The sequence below is a fragment of the Aotus nancymaae genome, unplaced genomic scaffold (genome assembly GCF_030222135.1).
Source record: "Aotus nancymaae isolate 86718 unplaced genomic scaffold, 86718_ANA_hifiasm-v0.15.2.pri h1tg000014l, whole genome shotgun sequence".
Classification (NCBI taxonomy): Eukaryota; Metazoa; Chordata; class Mammalia; order Primates; family Aotidae; genus Aotus; species Aotus nancymaae.
Window position 1 is genome coordinate 105,851,406 of NW_026988425.1, and position 17,653 is coordinate 105,869,058.

Sequence of the window (17,653 nt, forward strand, 5' to 3'; positions counted from 1 at the left end):
CTAATGCTGGCTTCCACACCCTTAAAGAGAGGCAGGATCCTGTGTTTGACAGCCATAAACCTAAGATGATTTCCCACTTACTAGTGCTCATGTGATATTCTGTTCTTCCTGGTATCAAATTCAGAATTCTTAACAAGAGCGCAAATTACTTGTTCCCGCCTGTGTCTCCAGTCACAGGGGGGAACAGGTAGTTTCTTGTCATTTATCCTCTCTTACACCACTGGTTTTAGTTTCTCAAGCACTTTTTTCCTTCTGCCTTATGGCTTTCACATGTATCTGCCCTCTCCTTAGATACATTTACCTTATTCCTTTTATAATTACTCCTACTCAATCTTTACATCTTAGTTTAAGTGTCTTTTTTCAGGAAAACTATCTGTAACTTCCCATGGTCTCCTTCTCTTACTCTTTTCTGAATTTGATTAAATCATAATTACTTCTTCAGCTCCCTGTATGCTTCATAGCACTTATCATAATTGTAACTAAGTAGTTAATTATATAATTAATTCTTTAAGGTCTTTTATTCACATTACAGTGTAAACTCAATGAGAATAATAGATAGTTCCTCTGTCCCCTTCTTTTTCTCCAGTTTGCACAGGGCCTTGCACCTAGAAAACACTTAGATATGTGTTGAGTAGATAAAGCATTCTAGAATGTAGGAAGTATAAAGGGGGAAAAAAAGATTTTTTTTTTTTGGGACAGTGACTCTGAATGTTATGTATAAGAACAGTATGAGGAGATGTTGCCGGTGGGAGCAATGGTAATCTTGGTATACATTGATTCAGGAGGGTATTTATTAAGGTTCTGTTATCTAGGGCAAAGTATGAGCTCATTTTTTATAGAAAGACATTTTTCCTTCCATTGTTCATTCTAATAAGAGACTCTTCTAGTCTGTGTTTGGGAACTATAGTTCCCATGATTTCTTTAAACGTATATGTTATTGTATTCTTTTTAATTTTTAAAAATTGTTTACTGTTTTGGTTTATAGGAACTTTGCTTACATACCAAGCTGTTAGCCCCAGTTAATTGTCTCATTGCTGATTTTCTTATGAAAGCTCCTGAACCTCCACCAGCTTTAATTGTAAGAAATGCTGTACAAATGCTTAAGGTTGGTATCTTCGCAGTTTTATTTTACATGATGTTTTTACTTGAAATTTTAAACTAAGTGAAAGTATGTCTTAACTAATTGTATATAATTATTTTTTTCTTTTCATCCTCCTACATGTATCCAGATAAGCTAATTTGGTACTTTAAAAAAAATATCTTAAATGATCATGTACTTTAAATAATACTGTCATGGTAATTATAATAAAACAGTATAGTTCTTTTATATAATAGAAACAAAATATATTTTTATGAGATGTGGTAACAAAATAAAATCTATATTCTTATTTCTTATTTAGGGGTTTTTAATTATGTGGTTTGATTAAACATAATGTTTGCTATGTCAGAGTCTGTTCTGTCTCCTTTTTTTTAGACAATAGATGCAATGGATACATGGGAAGATCTGACTGAACTTGGGTATCATTTGGCTGACTTGCCAGTAGAACCACATCTTGGTAAAATGGTCCTGTGTGCTGTTGTTTTAAAGTGTCTGGACCCCATCCTTACAATTGCTTGCACACTAGCTTATCGAGATCCTTTTGTACTACCTACTCAGGCCTCTCAAAAACGTGCAGCTATGCTTTGTAGGAAACGTTTTACTGCAGGAACTTTCAGTGACCATATGGCACTTCTCAGAGCATTCCAGGTACTATTACTGTCATTTTATTTCTGAAAATGTTGCTGGTTGAACACATTTCTGGGGCAAATGTAGGAATTTTAAAAATAATTTTAAAAATTGAATAATTTTGTTTCATTATGAAGTCACATTTTATTAACAGTCCTGAAAAAATATCTTCTTGCCATTACTATGTTACAATTAAAACAGTTTTGCTCTTTTTTCTCCCCATTTTCTCCTTATAGGAATACATGTGTGTATGTGTGTATATATTTATTTATGTTTATGCTTCTATTTATTTTTTAAATACCAAGTATCTTTAAATCATGTCTTGGCCAAGGAATGGTCTAAAATTTTAGTTAAGAAACACTTTATACCATTTAAAGTACATAGAACAAAGCTTTGAAGAAAATTATCTTGAATTTAATATAGATTTTTCTTATAGTTCAGCTTTTTCTTATGTGCTCAAGACACTATGCTGAGAATATAATTTTGTAAAGCAAAATACAAAAATCACTTAAAACATTTTAAGATAATAGTAATGAGAAGTTGAGGAAAGAGGTAAATGAAAAAGAAAAGATAGGGAAAATAGGACTCTGGAGAAGACAAATGAAATGTAATTTCGAATTTCAGATATGTGGGGAAGAATATGTTATTTCTTAAAAACATAGACATTTTATTTATCCTTAAGTCTCCTTGAATGTAGGCTGTCCCTATGCCTTTTTGTTTTTTGTTTTTTTGAGACAGTCTCAGTCTGTCACCCAGGCTGGAGTGCAGTGGCATAGTCTTGGCTCACTGCAACCTTCACCTCCCAGGTTCAAGTGATTCTCCTGCCTCAGGCTCCCAAGTAGCTGGGATTACAGGCACCTGCCACCATGCCCAGCTAATTTTTGTATTTTTAGTAGAGACAGCGTTTTACTGTGTTGGCCAGGCTGGTCTCAAACTCCTGACCTCAAGTGATCTGCCTGCCTTGGCCTCCCAAAGTTCTGGGATTAGAGGCGTAAGCCACCATGCCTGGCCACATTAAAAACATAACGTTTTTTTATGCAGAAAGTACTATTTTCAAACATACAAGATTTTTTTCAACACATATATAATTTTCAAAAATAATTACAAGCCCTTTTGTGAGTACTGAGCAGTGGATGACTCATTGTTATTAATAGGGTATATTAGATACTATATATTATAATAGGTTGAGTGAGAAGTAGAGGGAGAATTGGAGTACAATTTCTATCTGTTTTTTGCTTTTCCCCCATCTCCTTCAAAAGCAGAGAGGATAAATTATTGCTTTAGTCTTTTAGTTATGTATATTCCAAAGCAAGGGAACCTATTCACAGAGGAGAGCTTTTTTTTACTGCGTATAGATGATTTATAGAAATCCTACTTTCCATTCTTAGGTAGATTCCAGGGTTGACATAGAGATTATTTTTTGGAGGACCAGAGTGGCACAATTCTTAGATTTACATGTTAGGAAGGCTTAGTTGAAAACCTCCTACACTTTTGTAGAATAAAATTAGCAGATGCATCTGAGAAGGCAAATATTTTTATATTGTTGGTCATTTAGGTTACTTGACACTTAGTTCTCATTGAGATTTTATAAACTCAATGGCTTTAGTAGCATTTGAGTATAAATTAACTAATGATAAATTTTATTTGATCATAAAGTCTTAGATTTTATAAAATAATTAGAATAAGGCAAATTGACCTTGAGGAATTCGTGTAGTGGTTTGTAGTTATTTGGTTGCCTCACTAAGAAGTGATTAGTAAATGTGTCTTGTTATGTAATTATTCTCTTTTTATAGGCCTGGCAAAAAGCACGAAGTGATGGCTGGGAGCGAGCCTTTTGTGAAAAGAATTTTCTTTCACAGGCTGCTATGGAAATAATCATAGGCATGAGAACGCAGTTGCTTGGTCAACTTAGAGCATCAGGTAGTTTTCCCTCAAAGAGACTATTTAAGCTACCTAGAGTACCCTGCCCATATTTCATAGTATTTCTCGTGTTAACAGATGCCATCTATTGTTTTTATGACATTATCATGTTACGTATCTTATATTCATGCAGGATTTGTAGAATTATGTCTTCAACTTTTGCTTGTTGATGAAAAAAATGCTATTGCAGGAGGTATATTTGAGAAATCTATGAACAGAACCTATACTCTTTTGATACTGTTGGCAATTAACAATTTGTATTTGTTGGCAGAGATCAATTTAGATCTTACAGTTATTTTCTTTTGTCACCATAATGAATACTTACTTAGTTCTGTGAAATAGAAATTTAAAGAAAATTATATGAATGCTGATCTTCATATTTTTGGAACACTAAAACAACTGGTAATACTTGAAGTCACTGAAAAATTTTTTTTTTTTTTGGAAGAGGTTGCTAGTATTGCTGTTACCTTTCAGGAACTGCTTTTTTGAGTAGCATAGTATGTTGAAGCGATAGTCAGAAGAAAAGTACCAGAGCCTGGATTCATGGGTTAGCTGAAGTGCCAAAGTAATAGGAATGAACCAGAGGATTTAAGAGTTGCCTTGAACATGAGGAAATATGAAGGACCTTTGAAACTCAAACAAGAATTACCATATATTTACTTGACTACATCCCTAGAATTAGTATCTATCATAACCAAAATGTTGTTAATAACGGTCAGAAGGATGGTTTGGGTTTCAGCTATGAATTTAGTTTGTTTCTGGCAGCAGATTATGAAGAACTTTATTGCAAGAATGTGCATTTAAAAACATTTAAATGCAGTGATTCTTGTACTTATTCTAACCTGAGCAAATCTACACTTCCCTAGAATGTTGGTTCTATATCTGTTTGGTGGGGACGGTGGGGAGCTCATATTTTAAATGACTTTACAGAGGAGTTCTATTAATTATTGTGAAATTTGAATATCACAACATTTATATGAGTTGTACAAGTTTTTGGAAAAAATGCACAAATATATGTTTTGGACAATGGAAAAAGTTGGTGTGGTTTTTTTCCCCCTCTCTAGGTTTTGTTAGAGCAAGAGGTGGTGGTGACATTCGAGATGTTAACACAAACTCTGAGAATTGGGCTGTTGTTAAAGCTGCATTGGTGACAGGCATGTATCCTAATTTAGTCCATGTGGACAGAGAGAATGTAGTGTTGACAGGGCCAAAGGAGAAAAAAGTACGATTTCATCCTACTTCAGTTCTCAGTCAGCCTCAATATAAAAAGGTAAAACATTTTTAATGCTCTTGGGTTTGAGGTGAAACTAATTTAGGTAGTTGACTGTCAATGAAAAATGCTCCACATACCTGCCTGCTTTAAGAAATTAATTAGTTATATGCATATAGTTAAATATTAGAACAAAACTTATAAATCTTAGAGTTGGAAAAGGTAACATGTTAAGTAATTAGTACTTTTGTACAAACTACATGAGCAATGACTTGTTTTAATTTTTCCTTAGGTACTAATATGCATCATCTATTTCATTGAGGGACTTTTTACGTTTTAAAAATATTTCCAATAAATTAAGTGATAAACACAGTTAACAGTTTTTTAATTTATCTTCTTAATAGATTCCTCCAGCCAATGGTCAAGCTGCAGCAATTCAGGCACTGCCCACAGATTGGCTTATTTATGATGAAATGACCAGAGCCCATAGAATAGCTAATATTAGATGTTGTTCGGCAGTGACACCTGTCACTGTATTGGTATTCTGTGGACCAGCTAGGTTGGCAAGTAATGCTCTTCAGGAACCTTCGTCCTTTAAAGGTAAATGTATTATGAAGGAAATAAAAATCTATTTGAAATGAAGTTTTTATGGCTTCTAAACCAAAAAGTGAAATTATTTTACTAAACCAAATAATGAAATTATAAAAATATATATAGTAGCAGCTCTATTTTGATATACTAAGACTAATTAGGAAATACTAAGGTATACTACTGTTTTTGAAATTTATTTCTAAGGTAACTTGATGTCGATTTGTAGATTTTTTATTAATCTTGCTTTTGGGAAGAAATTTTTCTTTTCCACTTGAATTTAAATAATAGTTTAACATAAGTAAAGGTAATTGTAAAAAAATAATGATAGCTACCTATAATCTCATTTTTCTCATGCTAACAGTTTTTAATGTTTTATTTTTTCTACATGTTTGCATATTTTAAATTATTTCACTCAAACTGTTATTTTATATTTTGCTATTTTTCATTATAGAGATATCAGAAATATTTTTAGTATTTTATATTAATGGCTGCAAAATAATATATCACATTGAAGTGGCATAATGCAGTTTTTTCTTTCAGCTTTTAAGTTTAGGGGTACATGTGCAAGATGTGCCAGTTTGTTGCATAGGTAAACGTGTGCCATGGTGGTTTGCTGCACAGATCATGTCATTAGCTATTATTCCTGCTGTTCTCCCTCCTCCTGCCACACATCCCCAACAGGACCCAGTGTGTGTGTTGTTCTCCTCTCTTTGTCCATGTGTTCCTATCATTCATCTCCCACTTATAAGTGAGAACATGTAGTGTTTGGTTTTCTGTTCCTGCATTAGTTTGCTGAGGATAATGGCTTCGAACTCCATCCATGTCCCTGCAAAGTACATGATCTAATTCCTTTTTATGGCTGTTTAGTATCCTATGGTGTATATGTACCATATTTTATTTATCTGGTTTATCATCGATGGGCATTTGGGTTGATTCCATGTCTTTGCTATTGTGAATAGTGCTGCACGGAACATACAAATGTATGTATCTTTATAACAGAATGATTTATATTCCTTTGGGTATTTACCCAGAGATGGTATTTCTGCCCCTAGGTCTTTGCAGAATCACCACACTGTCTCCCACAGTGGTTGAACTAATATACACTCCCATGAGCAGTGTAGAAGTGTTCCTTTTTCTCCTCAACCTCACCAGCATGTTGTTTTTGACTTTTTAATAATAGCCATTCTGTCTGGCATGAGATGGTATCTCATTGTGGTTTTGAATTGCATTTCAGTAATGATGAGCTTTTTTTCATATGTTTGTTGGCCACATGTACATCTTCTTTTGAGAAGTGTCCATTCATGTCCTTTGCCCACTTTTTAATGGGTTGTTTTTTCTTGTAAATTTGCTTACGCTCCTTGTAGACGCTGGATATTAGACCTTTGTCAGATGGATAGATTGCGAAAAATTTCTCCCATTCTGTAGGTTGTCTGTTTTCTCTGACGATAGTTGTTTCTTTTGCTGTGCAGAAGCTCTTTAGTTTAATTAGATCCCATTTGTGAATTTTGCTTTTGTTGCAATTGCTTTTGGCATTTTTGTCATGAAATCTTTGCCCATGCCTGTGTCCTGAATGGTGTTGCCTAGATTTTCTTCTAGGGTTTTTATGGTTTGGGGTTTTACATTTAAGTCTTTAATCCATCTTGAGTTAATTTTTGTAGAAGGTGCAAGGAAGGGGCCCAGTTTCAATTTTCTGCATATAGCTAGCAAGTTCTCCCAGTGCCATTTATTAAATAGGGAGTCCTTCCCCATTACTGGTTTTTTCAGGTTTGTTGAAGATCAGTTGGTTGTAGGTGTGTGGTCTTATTTCTGAGTTCTCTCTTCTATTCTGTTGGTCTATGTGTCTGTTCTTGTACCAATACCATGCTCTCTTGGCTACTGTAGCTACTGTAGCCAAGACAGCATGGTACTGTATAGTTTGAAGTTGGGTAGCGTGATGCCTCAGCTTTGTTCTTTCTGCTTAGGATTTTCTTGGCTATGGGCTCTTTTTTGATTCCGTATGAATTTTAAAATAGTTCTTCTAAGTCTGTGAAAAATGTCAGTGGTAGTATAATGGGAATAGCATTGAATCTATAAATTTCTCTGGGCAGTATGGTCCTTTCCATGATATTGATTGTTCCTATACATGAGAATGGAATGTTTTTCCATTTGTTTGTGTTCTCTTTGATTTCTTTGAGCAGTGGTACATAGTTCCTCTTGAAGACGTCCCTCACTTCCCTTGTTAGCTATATTCCTAGATATTTTATTTTATTTTATTTTTTGAGATGGAATCTTGCTCTGTCACCCAGACTGGAGTGGAGTGGCACAATCTCTGCTCACTGCAACCTCTGCCTCCTGGGTTCTAGCGATTCTCCTGCCTCAGACTCCTGAGTAGCAGGATTACAGGTACATGCCACAATGCCTGGCTAAACTCCAGAACTCAGGGTGATCCATCTGCCAGCCTTGGCCTCTCAAAATGCTGCAATTACAGGGGTGAGCTACCATGCTTGGCACTTTTCTAGATATTTTATTATTTTTGTAGCAATTGTGAATGTGAGTTCATTCATGATTTGGCTGTCTGCTTACCTGTTGGTGTATAAGAATGCTAGCAATTTTTGCACATTGATTTTATATCCTGCTGAAGTTGCCTATCAGCTTAAGAAGCTTTTGACTGAGACAATGGGTTTTCTAGATGTATGACCAACATCTACAAAGATAATTTGTCATCGACAAACAAAGATAATTTGACTTCCTCTATTCCTATTTGAATACCCTTTCTTTCTTTCTTTTTTTTTTTTTTGAGTTAGAGTCTCACTTTGTCACCCATGTTGGAGTGCAGTGGCATGATCTCAGCTCACTGCAGCCTCTGCCTTCTGGGTTCAAGTGATTCTCCTGCCTGGGTCTCCAGAATAGCTGGTATTACAGGCACCTACCACCACACTCCACTAATTTTTTTTTTTTTCTATTTTTAGTAGAGATGGCGTTTCGCCATGTTGGCCAGGCGAGTCTCGAACCCCTGACTTGAAATGATCTGCCCACCTCAGCCTCCCAAAGTGCTGGGATTATAGGCATGAGCCACTGCACCCACCCGGCCTGAATACCCTTCATTTTTTTCTCTGGCCTGATTTCCCTGGCCTGAACTTCCAATCTTATGTTGAATAGGAATAGTGAGAGAGGGCATCCTAGTATTGTGACAGTTTTCAAGGGAAATGCTTCCTGCTTTTGCCCATTCAGTGTGATATTGGCTGTCGGTTTGTCATAAATAGCTCATTTTGAGATATGTTCCTTCACTACCTAGTTTATTGAGAGTTTTTAACACAAAACAATGTTGAATTTTATCGAAGGCCTTTTCTGCATCTATTGAGATAATCATGTGGTTTTTGTCTTTAGATTTGTTTATGTGATGATTATTTTTATTGATTTGCATATGTTGAACCAGCCTTTCATCCCAGGGATGAAGCCAACTTGATTGTGGTGGATTTTGATGTGCTGCTGTATTCAGTTTGCCCATATTTTATTGACAATTTTTGCATTGACGTTCATCAGGGATATTGGCCTGAAGTTTTCTTTTTTTGTTGTATCTCTGTCAGGCTTTGATGTCAGTATGATGCTGGCCTTGCAGAACGAGTTAGGGAGGAGTCTCTCAGTTATTTGGAATAGTTTCAGAAGAAAAGGGTATCAGTTCCTCTTTGTACTTCTGGTAGAATTCAGCTGTAAATCCATCTGGTCTTGGGCTTTTTTTAGTTGGTAGGCTATTTATTTTTGCATCAGTTTCAGAACTTGTTATTGGTCTATTCAGGGATTCAACTTCTTTCTGGTTCAGTCTCGGGAGTGTGTATGTGTCCAGGAATTTGTCTCTTTCTTCTAGATTTTCTGGTTTATTTGCGTAGAGGTGTTTATAGTATTCTCTGATGGTAGTTTGTATTTCCATGGGGTCAGTGGTGAGATTCCTTGTATTGTTTTTTATTGTGTCTATTTGGTTCTTCTCTCTTTTCTTCTTTATTAGTCTAGCTAGCAGTCTGTCTATTTTATTGATTTTTAAAAAAACAGCTTTTGGATTCACCAATTTTTTTTTTTTGGAGGGTATTTTGTGTCTCTGTCTCCTCCAGTTCTGCTCTGATCTTAGTTATTTCATGTCTTCTGCTAGCTTTGGGGTTTGTTTGCTCTTGGGTCTCTAATTTTTTAATTGATATGTTAGGTTGTTAACTTGAAATCTTCCTAGCTTTTTCATGTGCTCAGTTAGTGCTGTGAATTTCCCTCTTAATACTACTTTAGCTGTGTCCCAGAGATTGTGCTGCATTGTCTCTTTGTTCTCATTAGTTTCAAATAACTTCTTGATTTCTGCCTTAATTTCATTATTTACTCGAGTCATTCAGGAGCAGGCTGTTCAGTTTCCATGTAGTTGTGTGGTTTTGAGTGGATGTCTTAGTCTTGAGTTCTAATTTGTGCTGTGTTCTGAGCGACTGTTATGATTTCACTTCTTTTGCATTTGCTGAGGAGTGTTTTACTTTCAATCGTGTGATCAGTTTTAGAGTAAATGCCGTATGGTGATGAGAAGAATGCATATTTTCTTGTTTTTGGGTGGAGAGTTCTGTAGATATCTATCAGGTCCACTTGATCCAGAGCTGAGTTCAGGTCCTGAATATCTTTGTTAATTTTCTGTCTTGATGAACTGTCTAATGCTGTCCATGGGGTATTAAAGTCTGTCACTATTATTGTCTGGGAGTCTGAGTCTCTTTGTAGGTCTCTAAGACTTGTTTTGTGAATCTGGGTGCTCCTGTATTGGGTGCATGTATATTTAGGAGAGTTAATTATTTTTGTTGAATTGAACCCTTTACCACTGTGTAATGCCCTTATTTGATATTTATTGGTGTAAAGTTTGTTTTGTCAGAAACTAGGATTGTGACCACTGCCTTTTTCTGTTTTCCATTTGCTTGGTAAATTTTCCTCTATCCCTTTCTTTTGAGCCTGTGTGTGACTTGCATGTGAGATGGGTCTCTTGAAGACAACATACCCATGGATCTTGGCTCTTTATCCAGCTTGCCATTTGGTGCCTTTTAATTGGGGCATTTAGCTCATTTACCTTTCAGGTTAGTATTGTTATGTGTAAATTTGATCCTGTCATCATGATGCTAGCTGGTTATTTTGCAGACTTGTTTATGTGGTTGCTTCATAGTGTTACTGGTCTGTGTACTTCATTGTGTTTTTGCAGTGGCTGGTAATGGTTTTTCCCTTTCATATTTAGTGCTTCCTTCAAGAGCTCTTGCAAGGCAGGCCTGGTGGTGACAAATTCCCTCAGCATTTGCTTGTCTGAAAAGGATCTTATTTCTCCTTCACTTATGAAGTATAATTTGGCCAGATATGAAATTCTGGGTTGGAAATTCTTTAAGAGTGTTGAATATTGGCCCCCAATGTCTTCTGTCTTGTAGAGTTTCCACTGAGAGGTCTGCTGTTAGTCTGATGGACTTCCCTTTGTACGTGACCTGGCCTTTCTCTCTGGCTGCCCTTAACATTTTTTCTTTCATTCTGACCTTGGAGAATCTGCTGATTTTATGTCTTGGGGTTTATCTTCTCATGGAATATTATACTAGGGTTCTCTGGATTTCCTGAATTTGAATGTTGGGCTGTCTTGCTAGGTTGGGGAACTTCTTCTGGATGATATCCTGAAGTATGTTTTCCAACTGGGTTCTATTCTCCTGTTTCTTTCAGCTACCCCAATCAGTTGTAGGTTTGGTCTCTTTATATAATCCCATATTTCTCAGAAGTTTTATTTTTTCTCTATTCTTGTCTGCCTGTCTTATTTCAGAAAGACAGTCTTCAAGCTCTGAGATCTTTCCTTTGCTTGGTCTATGCTGCTGTTGATAGTTGTGATTACATTGTGAAGTTCTCATGTTCTGTTTTTCAGCTCCATCAGGTCAGTTATGTTTTTCTCTAAACTTTCTATTCTGGCCATCAGCTCCTGTATTGTTTTATCATGATTCCTAGCTTCTTTGCATTATGTTACAACATGCTTCTTTAGCTCAGCGAGGTGTGTTATTACCCACCTTCTGAAGCCTACTTCTGTCAATTCAGCCATTTCAGCCTCAGCCCAGTTCTGTGCCCTTGTCAGAGGGGTGTCACAGTCATTTGGAGGAGAAGAGGCACTCTGGCTTTTTGAATTTTCAGTGTTTTTGCATTCTTTCTCACCTTTGTGGGCTTATCTACCTTCAATCTTTGAGGATGCTGACCTTTGAATTAGGTTTGTTTGGGGTCTTTTTTGTTAATGTTGTTGTTGTTGTTTTCTGTTTGTTTTTCTTTTAGAGTCAGGCCATTCTACCATTGGGCTGCTGCGGTTTGCTGGGGCTCCACTCCAGACCCCAGTTGCCTCAGTTTTTCTCATACCTGGAGTTATCACCAGTGAAGGCTGCAAAACAGCAAAGATGGGAGCCAGCTCCTTCCTCTGGAAATTCTGTCCCAGGGGGTTATTGATCTGTTGCCAGCCCACATGCACCTGTAGGAGGTGACTGGAGGCTCCCGTTCTGAGGTCTCACCCCATCAGGAGGAATGGGATCAGGGACCTGTGCAAAGAAGCAGTTTGGCTTCTTTTTGCTACAGCAGGTGTGCTGCATTGGTGGGAACCCTTCTTCATCCAGACCGCCTGTATTCACCGCAGCCAGTAGGCTGGAGTGGCTTAGTCAACCAAACCACAGAGATGACAGCCACCCCTCCCCTACTGGGAACTCAGCCCCATCTCAGGCAGACACCAACCCGCTGCTGTTGGCCGGCTGGGATTTCAAGCCAGTGGGTCTGGCCTTAATTTGTGAGGTGCCATGAAAGTGGGACCCGTAGAATGATGCTTCTTGGCTTCCTAGATTCAGCCTACTTCCTAGGGATATGTACAAACAGATTTCCTGCCTTGCTAGGGATCCCAGGGGCAGAATATGTAAAACTCCTGAGTTTCTGCATGTGCCTGAGTGACGGCTCTGCCAAGACTCCACGCAGCTCTGTGGCATAGGCTCATGAAGGGATCTCCTGATTTGCAGGTTGCAAAGATCCATGGGAGAAACGTGGTTTTCTGGGAGGGGTCATACAATCACTTACTGCTTCTCTTGCCTAGGGGTGGGGGTTCCTTTGGCTCTGTGCTGCTCCAGGGTGGGCCATTGCTTCCACCTGCTTTTCTTCATTCTCCATGGGTTGATTTGTGTGCCTCGTCAATCCCTATGTGAGAACCTGAATATTTCAGTTGAAGGTGCTAAATTCACTTCTGCCTTTTCATTCCTCTTTGTGAGTGCTGCTGACTATAACTGCTTCTAATAAGCCATCTTTGATTGATCCCCTGGCGTAATGCATTTAAAATGCTCCTTTCTAGTTGGACATCTTGAATATTTCAAATTATTTGCTATTTAGTGATTCAGCAAATAGTACCTACTATATGTCAGGTACTGTCCTCGGAATTGAGGGTATAACAGAGTGTTTCTGGCCTTAGGAATTTACACAGTAGTGAAGGTAGACAAACAGTAAAAAAGTAAATAATCTACATGATGCTATTAAGGAAATGCAAAGCGGACTGCCTTAGAGGTGACCTACTTTAGAAAGGAAGCTTAGACAAATTTCTCTGAGAAGATAAGACTTAAACTGAGACCTGCAATATGAGAAGAATCCAGCCACAAGAAGAAGCAAAAATGTGCTATAGGTGGAGAAAGGTGGAAAGCCCCAAGATTCTGTGCTACGAAATGATGTAGGAATTGACAGAAAGGCTGTGTGATTACAGTGCATTGATCAATGGAATAGGGCGATGATGAGATAAGGTTGAAAGGAAAGTGATGACTTGTAGGCCACAGAAATGCAAAGGAAGCCATTAAAAGGTTTTAAGTAAAGGAATGACATATGATATGTTCCAAAAGATCATTTTAGCTGAGGGGATGAATTACAGGAGGGACAAGAATAGAAGAGTGGAGGCAGGCAGGAGACTTTTGCAGTGGTCTTCTAACAGAAGATGATGGGTCAGAGATAGAATAGTGATCACTGATACGAAGAGAAGTAGATATAAAATTTTTTGGGGGCCTGCTCATGCCTGTAATCCCAGCACTTTGGGAGGCTGAGGCGGGTGGATCATGAGGTCAGGAGTTCAAAACTAGCCTGGCCAAGATGGTGAAACCCCATCTCTACTGAAAATACAAAAATTAGCTGGGCGCAGTGGTGGGCACCTGTAATCCTAGCTACTTGGAAGGCTGAGGCAGGAGAATTGCTTGAACCCAGGAGGTTGAGGTTGCGGAGCAACAGAGCAAGACTCCATCTCAAAAAAAAAATTATTTCAAAGGTGCTAGTACCTACTAGATTGAATGTGGATAGTAAGGGAAAGGGAGGAGTTAATTAGATTCTCAGGTTTTGGTTATAGTAGTTTGCCACTCATTTGAGATTCAGAAAACTGGAAGGAGCACATTGTGTAGGGGAGAAATTAAGGGTTCTTTTTAGACATGTTAACTTTGAAATGGCTAAGACATTCTAAGTGCATTTTTTTTCAGGAAGCAGTTGGATATGCATTTCTGGAGCTCAGGGAAGATGTCTGGGCTAGCAATACAAATTTGGAAGTCATTAGCTTGTAAATGGTATTTATAGACATGAGAATGGATTTCCTAAAGAGAATGTGTAAATTTGAGTAGAGGAAGAAAGAGTGGTTCAGTGTTGGAGGTAAATATATTTCAAGAAAGGAGTGGTTAGCTCTATTGAATATGCCTAGAGATTGAGTGTGTTAAGTTTGTATGGAGAGAGTAGAAATAGCATGATTGATAATTTATAAGATTATAGACGAGATTGGGGCATTGCTACATTAACATCTCCATCTGTGTGTCCTTCTGCTTTAATACATTTAATATTTTCTTTGGGATAAAACTCTTTGAAGTGGAAATTACTTGATAAAAATGTATAGATATTATTTATAGTTATTCCTCCGTACCCAATCATATTAGCACAATTAAGAGTGAATTTCATGGCAGCTATACCATTATTTGGTGTTGGTTTTAAAGATAAAATATTTAAAGATTCCTTCATTTGCTCTTTTTATTTCTGTCAAAAAGAAATAACTCTCCATGCATTTCTTTATATTTCCCTTTAGTTGAGTTGTTTTTTCATCTTCTGCCTGTTTATTTGGGTACTGATATTTTACTCAAAAATTTGAATGATAGCTTTATAATTTAAAGATACTATCTTTTTTCTATCACATTCGAAGAAATTTATAATTCATTTTAGTGTTATATATTTTGAGTTCTGAGTTTTGACTGCTGTATATTTAAACTAAATAATCTTTCCCTTTACTATTCACTTCCAAAGCTGAGAAAATATCATCTCTCCATTGATGTGATAAATATTGTTTTTGTTTTCTATAATTTGATTTTAAGATTTTTTTAACCATGTTGAGTTGATTCAGGCTTAAAATGAAGATCTAAGTTTTTCCAAGTGCTTTCCCATCATCTGTACCATTTATTAAATAGTTCTTATATATCCTTCTTTAGAAAGCTTGCATGACTGCATATTAAATTTGATATCTTTGTCTAACCCTTTTGTATACTCTATTCCTTTACATTTCTGCCTTTATATTGTACCTTCTTGTTTAGTATTTTTGTTTATTAATAAATTCTAATATCTGGTAGTAGAAGTTCTAGCTGTAACTCTTTCCTGCCTTTCTGTTATTGAGCTATTAATCTTACCTATTTTTTTATAATGAATATTCAGTAGTCATCTTCTCTAATCCTTTCTGCAAACAACAATTCTTTTGTGTTTGTTTGTTTGAGATAGGGTCTTGCTCTTTCCCTCAGGCTGAAGTTCAGTGGTGCAATTACAGCTTATTGCAACCTCTGCCTCCCAGGCTCAAGTGATCCTCCTACTTCAGTCTCCTGAGTAGCTGGGACTAAAGGCACACACTACCATCCTGGCTAATTTTCATATTTTTTTGTAGAGATGGGGTTTTGCCATGTTGCCCAGGCTGGTCTCGAACTCCTGGGCTCAGACAATCTGCTCAATCCGGCCTCCCAAAGTGTTGGGATTACAGGTGTGAGCCACCCCACCTGGCCTCTGTTATATGTTAATTTAAAGTTTCCTTCCAGGAAGTTTAGCCATACCTTCTTTTAAATTTATCTTAAAGATACTCAGCAATATATATTTTTTGGTAACTTTTATAAAGCTTGGGGATACTTCCTAAGGTGATTCTTAAGATTCTTTTGTTGCTGTTTTCAGTTGTCATGGTGAATGGATTCTCTTTGTTTCATTTTCTTGCTGAACTTGCTTAGTAGGAACATTATTGCAGACATATTTTTTGTACCTTGTTAAACCCGTTAATCCTTTGGACTTTGTAATTTATTAAATTATATTACCTTCAGGTGCTAATACTTTATTACCAAAATGTATTTTTTTTTTCATTTCTTTTTGAAGACATTAGAAAACTGAATTAATGGTCCATTTTGTCTTATTGAATTTAAAGGTTCAAATTCTAAAGTTTTACCATTGATTATAATGTTAATTTTAATAAAAGTGTTTCTATTAAATTAGGGAAGAGGGTTTTGTGTGTGTTTGTTTTTAAGAGACAGGTTTTCACGCTGTCACTCAGAATGGAGTGCAATGGTGCAGTAGTCATAGCTCACTTTAACCCTGAACTCCAAGGTTCAAGTGATCCTCTCACCTTAGCCTTCTGAGTAGCTTGTACCATAGGCATGAGTCACCATACCTGGCATAAAAGGTTTTTCTTTTGTTTTTGTGTTAAAAATTTGTTGAATTTACTAAATAGCATTTGAGCATTTGTTCATATAATCAAAATTATTTAGCCTATTGATATGATATATAGATTTTCTTATGGAACTATTATTTTGTTCAGAAAATAAACCTTTCTTGGACTAAGTGTGATTTATTACATTGCTGGATGTTTTTCTAGCATTTATTTAAAACTCTTATATGCATCTTCATTGTTGAGGCTGACTTGTAGGGTTTGTGTGGTGCGTGCTTGTACATATTCCGGTATGTAGGTTTTACGTGTTAATCAAGTTTTGGGGTTAGGGTTAGATATGTCTCATTAAAGGAATTGATCATTATTTGATTCCATGCAAAATTGAGAGACTTGGCATTCTGGATTTCTTTGGTGATGTTATTTAGGGATCTCTTTGATTTCTTCCTTAAACATATTTGGATTTTTCTAGTTCTTCTCCTTTCAGTTTTAGTTATTTTCTTATGGAAAATAATAAATTTCTTTGAAGATTTCAAATTTGTTTATACATACTGTATATTTTAACCTATATTAATTTTATAATGCATTCTGTATTAATTTTTATAATCTTATTTTCACCTGATTTTGTAGATAAATTTTTGCTTTCTTCTTCCTTTGTTAATTTACAGAGGGTTGTCTTTTAATCTTTTCAAAGAACTGGATTATAGTTTTAATTATTACCATTTTGTCTTTGTAATTCATCTTTCTAAATTTTCTATCTTCTTTGGGTTTAATGCTATTTTTCTAAGTTGTATTTAGCTATTTACTTTTTCTTTTTTAAAATTGAAACCTGTGACTTTATAAGAGTATTGCTTTGGGCACTTTTCATAGTTCTTGATCTGTAGTGTAGTCATTCCTTTCTTGAATTATGTTCTTTGTTTCTTCTTCATCCGGTTATTAAAGATGGTGCTTCAAATTTTATATTCTTGTCCTTTTTATTTTGGTGCATTGTGATTAGAGATCATAGTCTTCAACTGGTGTCTTTTTTTTCTTTAAAATAAATATTGAGATTTGCTATGTGATCTTTGGGTTTGAAGAACTTCCCACACAGATTGTTAGTATGTCAGGAGGGTTTGTGTACATGAAGAGTATTTATTCTTAGTTTTTTTCCATAATGTAAGAAGGTAAAAGTGATTTTTTTTCATTATGTTCTTGGACAGTGGATGGCATTCCCAATGACAGTAGTGATAGTGAAATGGAGGACAAAACTACAGCTAATTTGGCAGCCTTGAAACTTGATGAGTGGCTCAATTTCAAACTAGAGCCAGAGGTAAGTTGCTTTCTAGTAGTATAATAAATTTCTTTCATTCAGTTAGTGTGACTTGATATATAGTATGATTTTATCTTTAATATTGAGCCCTTAGTGTCAGAGAATACAGTTTGTTTTTTAGTTTTCATAGGGACCTCATTCATTGTCTTCTGTATTGGGGTTTATTCCAACAGAAGACTTGGAAAACCCAGTTGTGGCCCAGTATTTAAGCAAGGTAATTGTCTTAGT

At 36.2% G+C, this 17,653-nt stretch overlaps 1 protein-coding gene across 3 annotated transcripts in view; it reads left to right on the forward strand.

Moving 5' to 3' along the window:
* The window catches only part of YTHDC2 (YTH N6-methyladenosine RNA binding protein C2), a 79,094-nt gene that overhangs the window by 47,655 nt on the left and 13,786 nt on the right, over positions 1–17,653 (forward strand). For all 3 annotated transcript variants that reach the window (XM_064376223.1, XM_064376224.1, XM_064376225.1), the window contains exons 19-24: positions 986–1,105; positions 1,475–1,747; positions 3,520–3,646; positions 4,711–4,916; positions 5,261–5,456; positions 17,316–17,425. In XM_064376223.1, coding sequence (XP_064232293.1) covers positions 986–1,105; positions 1,475–1,747; positions 3,520–3,646; positions 4,711–4,916; positions 5,261–5,456; positions 17,316–17,425 — 1,032 coding nt within the window. The remainder of the gene's footprint in view (positions 1–985; positions 1,106–1,474; positions 1,748–3,519; positions 3,647–4,710; positions 4,917–5,260; positions 5,457–17,315; positions 17,426–17,653) is intronic.